This window comes from Pongo pygmaeus, chromosome 3, assembly GCF_028885625.2.
Source record: "Pongo pygmaeus isolate AG05252 chromosome 3, NHGRI_mPonPyg2-v2.0_pri, whole genome shotgun sequence".
NCBI lineage: Eukaryota > Metazoa > Chordata > Mammalia > Primates > Hominidae > Pongo > Pongo pygmaeus.
In genome coordinates, this window is record NC_072376.2 from 114,487,273 (window position 1) to 114,499,898 (window position 12,626).

Below are 12,626 nucleotides of genomic sequence, written 5' to 3' on the forward strand. Positions count from 1 at the left end.
GACCTTTTAATGAGATTGCCAATAAAATGAAAACATTAAATCCTACTACTTCTTATGCTTACAGATACTCATTTCAAAGAACTTCCAACTCTTCTCCACTGTGCAGCAAAATTTGGCTTAAAGAACCTGGCTATTCATTTGCTTCAATGTTCAGGAGCAACCTGGGCATCTAAGATGAAAAATATGGAGGGTTCAGACCCCACACATATTGCTGAAAGGCATGGTCACAAAGAACTCAAGAAAATCTTTGAAGACTTTTCAGTAAGTTTTTTTAAAATTATATCTCTGTATATTCTGTCTGATATTGTGGAAGAGACTGTAAGAAGAAAAAACCTATTACCTTTACCGTTTTCTTTAAGACTCTAGATAAGGCACTGTTAGGCACATGAAAACATATCAATAATTGTTAGGTTGCGGAAAAACAATTTGATAATAATTCAAAAAGTCTACCCAATAAAAAGTTAATTTATGTTGCTTAAATTTGTTTTCCTTATGTGATTCCTTCTCCTTCTCCCTGTTAAGTCCCAGTTCTGTCTTATGAAGGTTGAAGCCCCAAATTTCAGAACACTGTTTGAAGAATGTTAGTTTTGTAAGAATGTAACCAAAGAAGATTTTAAGAAGGAGGGGATACTATCTCAGTACATAAAACACACTTTGTATTTCCATAATCATGTTTAGAAAAGTAATTGTTTTTCTGGTTGTAACAAAGATATGCACATTTTGCTCCAGAAAGAGAATTATACTCTGATGGCTCTTTGGAAAATATAATGGGACAATGATTGTGCTGGTAAATTATCAAAATTTGTCTTTGAGTATTTAAAACAAATAATTTTGTTGTCAAAGAAGGGTTAATATAGAATATGTAAATCCTGTAAGCTTCTGGCTATTTTAGCATTTATTCTGATTGTCAGATTAAGCCAATCTAATTAATATTGGACTTCAGAAACAATCATTGGTATTTGAGATTTCCAGAGAGTATATTTAAAATAAATGTAGAACATGAAGTTTTATGATAAAATTAATAAACTACTCATTTTTTGTCTTATGTCCTTCAAATCAGAAATAACCATTATTTTTATTGCTGAAAGGATTTTAGACAGTGATTGTCATATATGCTAGTTTTTAACTAGTTATCATGCTTTATCTGATGAGGGCATTCATTTTCATAATTGTTCACTGTATGCAGGCATTGAATAGGGCAGCATGATATCTATCTCAGGTAAGTCAGTAAGTCAATTCAGCCTTGGATATTTTCCATTAATACTGTTATTTAATACATTTTAGATGTCTGTCTTTAACTCCATACAACTCTATTCTTTAATTTTTAGCTACTGGTACACTGGGTTAAAATTTTCCCTAGAAGTCCTAGCATCTAGGGATGCTTTCTAAAATAATCCCTGATTTTCAAAAAGTCATTCTTCCACTTCTTGCTCTCCAGTAAAGACTCAGCTTTTGACAGATGCAACCCCATGCACACTTCAGGTGCTCCATAAGTAACAAAATACTACATAATGATGACAGTAGATATGAAAGTAAGTACAATGGTAGGATGTGAGGTTTGATGGATGTGGGATATAATTTTTTTTCTCTTACACCCTCTCAGTATTTATACCTCTGCTCCTGCAATAACAGCACTGATAGAATTTGATTGCTGTCATTGTCTCTAGGTGACAATCACTTTTTCATAGTCGCTGCATTCTAATTTTACAGCTATACTTGATAATTATTGCGTGAAATTTGTTACATAATTTTCTATAGTATCTTTGTAAGCTGTTATTTCTGCCTGAATATCTACAGTAAGCGTTACCATTATAGTTAAGATAGGTCAATTATTTTGTGAATGTTCTGCTGTCAGTAAGAAACTGACTGCAGCTGTTGCAAGTGCCAGCAGATCTGTCAATGCGTTTTCATGACCATGGATAATTTTATATACAATAATTTTGCAAGCTACGAAGGCCTTTTTGCAAATGTGTAGTTAAGAAAATGAAACATATGTATTATATTTTGACCCTCATGGAAAAATGTTTCCTGTCAATTTATATGACACATAAATTATTCTTCTAATTATCAATTTTATTTAAAATAAATTTGGAAGTCATATCTTCTTAGTGAAGGTGTGCCAGATAACCAGATGTTGACACTGTCATGGATGAAGCTGGAAACCATCATTCTCAGCAAACTATCGCAAGGACAAAAAACCAAACACCGCATGTTCTCACCCATAGGTGGGAATTGAACAATGAGAACACTTGGACACAGGAAGGGGAACATCACACACCAGGGCCTGTCGTGGGGTTGTGAGAGGGGGGAAGGATAGCATTAGGAGATATATCTAATGTAAATGACGAGTTAATGGGTGCAGCACACCAACATGGCACATGTATACATATGTAAGAAACCTGCACGTTGTGCACATGTACCTTAGAACTTAAAGTATAATAAAAAAAAAAGACACTATCTATTCTAAATACTGTTAGCTAAGTCTTTTAAAGAGTGTATGTAAACCTGATGGAGAAAAATGGAATCTCATTATACTCCTAAAATACTTTACTGTTGCTTTAAAGCCTCTATATTACTTGTGTTATAATGACTTAGATTCTGATAAATCTAAGATCATCACAAATGCATTCAAATTTTTCATGAACTATTGTTTCAGAATAGTTTAAAGGAGCAGATATTTTTAAGTTTGAGGTTTACAGTCTACCAGTGGGCTATACTTCTACTGAAGACATATCTATTTTTAAATTCCAACATATTTTGCTCCTAACTAATTTACTGATTTGCCCAGTACTTCCTAATCCCCCATCAGTAAAACATTGCTCATTTCAGAATTTCACAGGGAGTTACAATACGGTGATTTGGGTCATCACTGAATAAAGTGGGTAGAAGGAAAGAGCCAATTATGATTTTAGAAAAATACAGAGAAAACACAAAATCATTAGCAAGCATTCATAAACCAAGTGGCACCCATGTCTTATTGTTAGGTATGTGAAGGAGGAGGATGAAGATGAAGAGAAGAATGAGGAAGGAGGGGAGGAAGAGAAAGAAAGAGAGAAGGAGGAGAGTAGGAGAAGAAGGGGGCCTGAAATCACATTTCTTACATTGCTTCATGACATTTTTTATTTGAGAGGTTAATAATTTGTACACAGTCTATGAACAGAGGCTCTTCATTATGAATGAATAGCTTTCATGTTTGATAAAGTTATGTAATTAACATCTGTACTTCATTTATGTTTTCAGTGCTATTACTGGATAATAATATCATATATTTCTATAATCCATAAAGTCTTTCAAATATCTACTCATTTTTCAGTTTCCAACAATGTCACCTGAGAGAATTAATATGAAAAGTAGATGGGGAAATGGCAAAAGATGTGGTACTTAAGTTCACAACTGGATATGAACAATGATTTGCTTAGCATTATTCATAAGGAAAGCCCAGGACATTTTAAATAGTAAATAGTGACATTGATGATTGATTCAGTCTTCAGAAACTTATCTCTTAAATAAAATGTGCATGAAAAGTTGAAAACAAACTGGAACTTGGCCTCAGATTGAGGTGCTTTGAGATTTAAGATAAAGTGTACAAGACTAGTCTGTACTTTAAGCAAACAGATATAAATAATATTTGCTTGTATTAGCTCACATATATCACCCCATCCATCCCCATCAGTTTAAAACCCTTAACAAAATGATTACATCAATGTGTAAATAGACAAGGAAAAGTACATTCTCCTCTGTTGGCTAGCTATGGAATTGGAGACAGGTGTTCACTTATCTTAGAAACAATATCCAGAAAATATCTTTCTTCTTCCACCACTGTGTTCACTTGTAGCTTGGTTTAAATATTTAAATATCTTAAATTTTCCTCATCAATATAATAAGCTGTTAATTATAAATATTGATGAAGAAAATTTAAGAAATGGGAAAATCAGCTTTCCATGCACATTCTCTAACTGGCTTTTCAGGAGTACTCCTGATTGGGAATCTTTCTATTGCTCATGTGTGCGATGGGATTCCTGTGGCATCAGGCTCTCCTTAATCTATCCCTACACTGCTGTCCCTGTGGACACTGGGCCCGTGTGTGTGTGTGTGTGTGTGTGTGTGTGTGTGTGTGTGTGTGAGACAGAGAGATTTTGTTGCCCTCCAGTATCTGACTGACAGGCCCTAATCTTTTTCAGATAGTCAAGGGCTTGGGTTTAAAATACAGGTATGGAGGGGTAGGTGTTAAGGACTTACAATATCCCTAATATGAGCAATAATTGACTGGCTAATATAGAGAACCAATTACTCAGAAGTTAGGTTTTGTGTTTAGGCTAGTAAACATTCACTCTTCTTGGCTCTTTATTTCTCTCATTCTCAGCATTGCCCTCCCAGTATTTTACAAGTAGATTGTTCCATTTAATTCAGTATATATCAGTGTTATATAATTCAGTTTAAATGGCAGCATATCCTGCTTTGCTTATGTAGTTTTTCCTTTCTTATAAGTCTGGAAGCTCGTGATGGATAGTGGGCTCTCCTCACCTCCCACCATCAGGTACACTAAAGGTGCTCAGCATGTATTTTTCTCATTGATGGTGCAGAAGGTCTGTGTCCAATTTAAAGACTTGTCTTATTTCACTCTCCCGATCATATATTTAACTAGGTCACATATGTTAAATAAAATAATTGGTCATATTTCCTATACTTGGAATTTTTTTAAAGTTTAGTTTTGGAGACTTCATAGACAGCCCTACTGCTTCTCTTCAGCATATATTTTAATAGGCCCAACTAGTATGAATTTTGGAATTCTGGCTTTTATTCAATATTGATGTTCTGTTCTGTTAGAATTGAAGAAACTAGAGTAAGTCACATAATTGCTCTTGACTGCATGCATTATAAATTTATGTGTCAGTTTTGTGCTTGAAACTAAGGAATCTCTTTCAAAAATCTGGCTATCACAGAATTTTTCTCTTCTGCAAGTCCTCAGACCCAGTTTTGATGCCCTAACTCTGCAGCTCTAAACGTGCTATGTAAACTCCCTTAAATCTTTTTGCCTTACTGTCAAATTTTCCATTTTCCTTTACTCCTAGAGTCTTGGGATTCAGCCAGGTCTGGATTTTAAACCTAACTTCATCAAACACTAAGTTTGCATCCTTGGAAAAAATAATTCCTTATAGAGCACTTTAGGATTTGATGAAATGAATGTGAAATTATTAAATATATAGAAGACCCACAAAAAATATTGCATTCACCTTATTTTCTGTTGGCTTATTGTTATTCATATCAAATTTAGACTTCACTATCAATCATACCTTCTCTTTTCTTGCATCATTAATCTCTCTCGTTACACTGACTCTTCCCTGAAAAAGTGTTTCAAGAATATATATGTACATGCTTTACATAGACATATAGTTTTGTATTGTTTAAAGACTATATATATACATATATACATATATATGTATATATACACATATATATGTGCTTTGCATTTAGCTCACTACTAAAGCTGCTCTGTCAAAAGCCATAAATAATCAACTGTGTATCAGATCCAGTGGATTTCTTTCAGACATCTTTTGGCACAACCTTTGACATTGCTTTCTTTGACCCTGCCCTCTTTCCGAAGGTCCACTGACCCCTTGTGACTTTCTTGTCTTCCCCATCAGGAAAGGTTCTTTCTGCACTCTCTTCACTTGTGATTAAAAGGCAGTGTCACAACTGGAACAAATGAAATCATGTGGAATTTGCGTGAAGCAGAAGAAAATTTATAAACAGGATTTTAAATAAGCACTTAATGGGAAAGGTGAAGGATGCATATGGTGAAAGAAATGGGATGTGCAGTTGTGTGAAGAAGGCAGAGTAGGTAAACTCTGACTTCTTAGGCCAGAAAACCAAATCTTGTTATTGACTTTTCTTCATAGAATGCGTATTATTTTTTAACTTATGATAACGACCTACAAAAGGCTATGCATCTATTAAAAGAAAACTTAACATTTTATATGGGATTTTGGTAAAATATACACTAAAAAATGTTTGTAGAGCCCCAAAGAGCTCATACACAACTTAATGGTAAGTACATAAAAACCTAATTGTTTGTGGTATTTTTGCCTACTCAAACTCTAAGAAAATACTTGATTTTTATTTATTTATTTATACACTTTGCACAGGTTGTATGCTTAATGCAACATGTATGATATAACTAGATTCAAATAGACAAACCTGTAAAAACAATTTTCCCAAATTAATTTTATGAGTTGTAATATATTATTTAGGAAAACTGTCCTTAGGCTATTCATCAGTAGAATGTTCATTAGGAAAGACATTTCTCATGTCCACTAAGCCCAGTGTGTGAGACTGCTTAAAGTAATCTCTTTCTCCCAGAAATCATGTTAGTTTGGTTTAACAGAGTCAAGCAAAAACCCCATTTGTAATTCTCAGGAATAACTACTCTCAGATGTCACAGCCACTGTTTTCTCAGTGTTTTGCTGTGTAATAAATGATTTATATTTTCATAAAGTTGCTAGAATAGCTACCAGTATCTGTACACTCTCTTTCCATATACACAGAATATAGTTTTTTAAAAGTTTTCCTGGGTTCTCATTCATTATTCTGCCTCAGCAGAGGAGGAAACAGAAGCAGAAAAGATCAGGATGATGTACAGCTAGCCTCCACAGCCGTATAATCATTTGGCAGTGAGCTGGGGAGGGGAGCAAGCATCACTGGGAAAAGCAAGATGAGTAAAATATCTGAATAGTCCTTGAACGTTTTTTACAACTCAGACACAAAAACAGATTATTGCATTATCAATTTACATCACCAAAAGATAAATTGGCCCTAAAATTCAACAAAATAGAGGTTTTGTAAAATGAATATAGTGTGTGATTTGTGTTTCCAATTTCTTGAATAAGCATAATGTATTGTATTCATCATTCAGGTTTTTTAAATCAGAAATGTTATATTCTCATAAAAACAGGAGACACATTTTTCATAATGTAGACATTTGTTATCCTTTTTATTCCAAGATCTATTTACTCCTTTACTTCATAACTTCCCTCAATTGAATAATTAGTATTTTAAAAAATAGCTTATTGTTAAAAATTGTTCTAAGAATAATGACCCTTTTGATAAACCTTAGAGGGCACTTTGTCCTAGCAACAGCTGAACTCTGAAAAGCCACATCTTATTTTCCCAGGCAGAAGGGAATCTTAGCGTTTTCAGGAGATATCATAATTTTATTCCTAAATGAGATTTATCTTGTAATATTTATTTGAATATCTATTTATTCTCACTTTTGAAAAAATATTATTTAGAGTTAGGGTAAGGCCCTCTATCTACACTTTAAGCCCATTTCCCACTGTTCTCAGGTATATGGAACAGAGCTAGGGTGGAAAATTTAGATATAACAGCTTATAGTTCAGAAGAATTTATAATATATTGCTTTTATCTTCATTGTACCAAATGCCATAACTGCTATGAATGCAATCATGGTATATGAGGACAAGTGATGGTATGATTTTCATTACCTATGCCTCAGTAGGTAATGATTTTTATGCTCATTGCATTAAAATTAATTCAATACCCACAGATAACAAGGCAATTTATGAAAGTAATAGAGGGAAATAATATACGTGTGCTTACAGTTGTTTTCCAATAGAGATCCTTAATACATCATTAAATAATTTTTTAAAGTTGAAACAGTATCTTATTCTAAATAGGTAATTTGTTATCTTTTATACATTTGCTTCAGATGCTGGCAGTCTCCAGGATCATATTAAGAGTCACATCCTTGCCTATGGGGGCTAAATGGTCTTTAAAGACCCTTGGTTACCTAAGTTTTTGTAATTTTTAGAGTTCTGATTTCTCAGAAACCTTCTAAACTTTATTTCTTTCATTTTTTTCTGGCTTCTTTCAAACCAATTAGCTTGTGTAGAACAGGTTAACCTAGAGCTCTCACTTACATGCCTGCTGGTCAAAAGGAAATGCAATTTCAGAGAATGCAAAATTAATCATTAATGGTAATTAAAGCAAACAGTATTGACACCGTATCTGTAGAGCATGGCCCTCGTGAAATAAACACATGGCATTGTCCTTTCAGAAGGAAAATATGCAAAGGCAATTGAATTAAAATTTCATTGGAAAAATGTTGTTCCTGGAAATTCTTCTCCATTAACTGGCTTTGAATTCCATCATTCTTAATTCTTGAAGATAGGAAAGGGTATTTAATATAATCCAATGTAGATTGGGTATATACTTTTCTACTAGTATCATGAAATGGTTTTTACTTTAAATTCATGTAAAGGCCTCTCCAGTCATATGAAAAGAATCAGACTTGTATTATGAAAAAACAAGAATATTCATCAAATATTGCAGCTCTGAGCCTCAACAATATAATTTTTTTCATTTCTCCTTATGTAGCAACACTCTCTTTGTGATATATATATAGATGCGAGAAAGTAAAGATTATGATTGACTTATTCTGCCTCTAAAAAATACAGTATAAAAAGAAAATAAATGGCACCAGTTGAAGGCTAAATTTTGGGTTTGTTTTCCATAAATTAATCAACTCTCGCTTGAGCCAGAAAACAGTCTCCAATTTTAGTTTAACAAATAGATTGATTGACTCAACAAATATTTATTGACTATCTATTAGGTGCCAAGCATTGTTCTAGACACTGGAAATTCAGAACAGACCAAAACTCCTACCCTAATGGGCAATAAGACTATAAATAAATAAAGATATACAATGTGTCCAGTGGAAATTAATGTTTAAGGCCAGGAAGAAATATAAAGAACCACATTGCGTAAAGTGGTGTGTAAAAGGAGATGGGAGGGGGAGCAATTTTGAAACGAGTAGTCAGGGAAGTATCACTGAGGGGTCCTTTTTGGTAATTGCCTAAAACTATGAAAGAGAAATTCATGCATTTATATGGACAGGTATTCCAATAAGAGAAAATGGCACAACAAGGGCAAAGACTCTGGTAGGATGTGGATATCCACAAAAGAGCCAGTTGGCCAATGTTACTGAAGCAAAGTAAGTGAGAAAGAAAAGAAATAGTAATTAGATGGTGTCAGAAAGATAAGTAAGGCCAGATCTGTAGGGCCGTATAGGTAATGATGAGAATTTGGTATTTTGGAGAAAAGCATTAGAGAATTCTGAGAGGCATTGTATTCGTCTGTTTACACACTGCTATAAAGAACTGCCGGAGACTGGATAATTTATAAAGAAAAGAGGCTTAATTCACTCACAGTTCCACATGACTGGGGAGACCCCAGGAAACTTACAATCATGGCGGAAGGGGAAGCAGTCACGTCTTGTATGGCCGCGGATGAAAGGAGAGAAGGAGGAATTGTCAAACAGTTATAAGACCATCAGATCTTGTGAGAACTCATTAACTTTCACAAGAACAGCATGGGGGAAAACTGCCTCATGATCTGATCACCTCCCACCTGGTCCCACCCTGGACATATGGAGATTATGGGGATTGTGGGGATTACAATTCAAGATGAGATTTGGGTGGGGACAAAGAGCCAAACCATATCAGGCATCATATGATTTCAATTGATCAGAGTCACAACTATATTGATCACAGACTGTACAGAGCAAGAAGGACAGATAAGACCTGACTAGCAACTACTCCCATAGTCCAGATGATAGATCATAAAAAGATGGTAGTTTCCACTAGGATGACAGCAGCAAAGACAACCAGAAGTGGTTAGGTTTGAAATATGCCATTGTTTTTTAGTATAGGCAATGGAATTTACTGACTTTGGTGGTGGAATATAAAAGAAAGTGAGTAGTTACTGATATTTCCAAGTATGTTGGTAGAAGCAGAGGATGGAATTAATTGCCATTTATTGAGATGTGGAAGATTGAATGAAGAAATGGCTTGTTAGGAAAAATCAGGAATTTGGCTTGGGACACATTAAATTTGAAATGCCTACTATGTTCCAAAGTTTGGAAGTAGAGGTTATAGGGAGTACCAACAGAAAAGGCCAACAATGAGCAGCATTTGAGGTAAGAAGAGAATCAAGAAATCTATTGACCTGGATGTCAAGTAAAAGAAAGATTTTCACAGATGAGGTAGTAGACAGCTACATTAAATGCTACTGACAGGTCAACTAAGATAGGACAGATAATCAAATTTTTGATTTAGCAACATGTGTGTGTATATTTGTATGTGCATATTTATATATTTCTCCTTAAAAATTAGTTATCATAACAATAAGCCTTTCCAAACATTGGAAAGATGATTTATTGGGAGATGAGAGAGATTAAGATAAATTTTTTTAATGAAGCATGAGCTCTATGATACTTTGGGGACAATTCTGATGAATATTTTGCTCTAATTTAGTTTGTCGCAAATACGTCTTATTAGCTGTTTGTGGAAACAAGAGTGAAGCATGACGCTATTTTAGAAACACATTTCCTGACATGTGGTTTGGAAGCCCTCAAGAAAATGTAGAGGAGGAGACAACATTCATTCTCCAGCTGGTATGAGTGTCTTGTGGAGAAAGTGAACTGTCAGGGAAAAAAAAATCAGAGCATTTTTATCTGTCAGACATTATATTATAATGTCCATTCATAGTGACAAATTGTAAACTCAGACCCCTGATTTGAGCCTGTGGCTGAGATTTCAGCCTAAGCAAGAACACTTCTCCTTTTGTTAGTGTTTAATTTTCTTTTCTCAGTACTGCCGAGTTCACTTATTCAAATTTGGCTCTTGGTAAAATATCAGTAAGCCAATTAATCCATTTCCTTAATGAGAACTGTCTATTATAAGAATGGGTAACTGCATAGACTTATATTGAACCTATCAATCTTGCATTTGAAGGGGAGAATGCCAATTATCCAGGCAATCTGGTTCATTACTGCAGTATTGGACCACGTCACTAAATAAGCCCACAGTGCAACTACAATAGCATTGTGGGAGTGGAGAGCAGCGCCTGGCGCTGAACATTTGTTCAGAGCCTATTATATGCCAGATTGGGTTAGAAGCTTTATGCACACCCTCTGGTTCCATGTTCTCTGCCACCCTCTGAGGAATTTCTACTTAGTTTACATTTTGAGAAACTGAGGCTAACAAGTTGGAGAGTTAGTGAGCTGTGAAGCCACCAAATAGCCTCCAAAAGATGGCTACTCATAACAACCTACTAACCTTATGGTCTCACTTCTTGAATTCTGTAATGATTCAAATGATTCTTTCCAATTTTGGCTTCTCCTTTGTTCTTTTCTTGACATTCCAACCTGATGTCCATACAATGCCTCTGAATAAAATATCACTCTCATCACTATACTATTACCATAATAATTCCCAAATATTTAGCAAGCACTCAGTCTACATCTGATATGTTAGGAATTGTTGGTGAGGAAGGAGAAAGGAGGAAACCTTGTACTTTGACTCCTCTCTAAAATCTACTTCATGAAACATCAGATTGTTGGAAGGTCCAAATTATATGTATGAAAGGCCTTTGGGATTTGTAAAACTTCAGCACCGTTTTTGATATTATCATCACCATTTTAAAACTTCCCATAAATAAATTTTAATATTTTAAACACTTTGAAAGTGAATTATTGTAATACTTAAGTCATTTCTAATTTTAAAAAACTATATGACACATGAATTTTTTTCTCTTTTCTACTGTATATGGCTTTCAAAACAAATGTAGGAAACAATATTTATCAAATTTTCTCCTTAAACGGGTTAAACTGTAACATTTTCTCAGGGAATGAATATATGTACTATCCTTTATTTTTTGTCTATTTTCTACTTACTAAGTCAATGGAGTTTTTCAGTTCTCAGAAAAATTTAAGTTGCAATCATTTAAAGTAGCCAGAGATTGCATTTAGCAACATTCAGCTAATGTTGATAATCCTTCCTGGTGCTTATATTGTATTAATAGTTTGTTGGGGGGAGACTAAAAATGAATAAACACACAAAGTAATTTCAGAAGGTGGTAAATGCTGCGAATTTTTTAATTAGTAAAAAAAATTTAATTGAAGTCTAGTTACAAGAAATAATGATATATTTGTTACACCACGCTCAATATCACGTTATATAAATAAAACATTCATTTAATATTAGTTTTTCCTTCTCTCATGGCATCTTCATAACACTTCTAATCAAGTATTAATATATAATAATTAATATATTAATAAATTCAAATCTAGAATGTTTCCTTTATTAGACTATAAATTTGATGAGAACATATCAGAGTTTATAGTTCCATAGTAATTATATGTATGTGGATATTGGTTGAATATCTCTCCCACAGAACTGTAAATTTTATGAGAATGTGTGTTCATCATTGTATCTGCCATGCTCAGCAGTGACTATCTCTGAGTAGATGCTCTCTACCTCCCCCCATTCTGTGTGTGTGTGTGTGTGTGTGTGTGTGTGTGTGTGGGTGCGTGTGTGTGTTTATTTGTGTATATATGAATCTATATATATTCATTTACATATTCATTCTTTTATGTTGTATAAAAAGAATAAATTCTTTCTAAAATTATTGGGCATGTACTATTCGTTGAGTATTGTTACAGTTACAGTAACATAAGACAGACAAGTCACTGGTCTCATGAGCTCACATTTGAAAGTGATAAACAAGGGAGGGAGTGTTCTTTATTATCTGTCCTTCAAAATTCCAAT

General features: G+C 34.1%; 1 protein-coding gene across 1 annotated transcript in view; it reads left to right on the forward strand.

The window, feature by feature from the left end:
* BANK1 (B cell scaffold protein with ankyrin repeats 1) overlaps positions 1 to 12,626 on the forward strand; it is a 315,422-nt gene that overhangs the window by 138,123 nt on the left and 164,673 nt on the right. Inside the window, exon 7 of the mRNA XM_054485718.2 lies at positions 65 to 261. Within this exon, the coding sequence (XP_054341693.1) occupies positions 65 to 261 (197 nt within the window). The remainder of the gene's footprint in view (positions 1 to 64; positions 262 to 12,626) is intronic.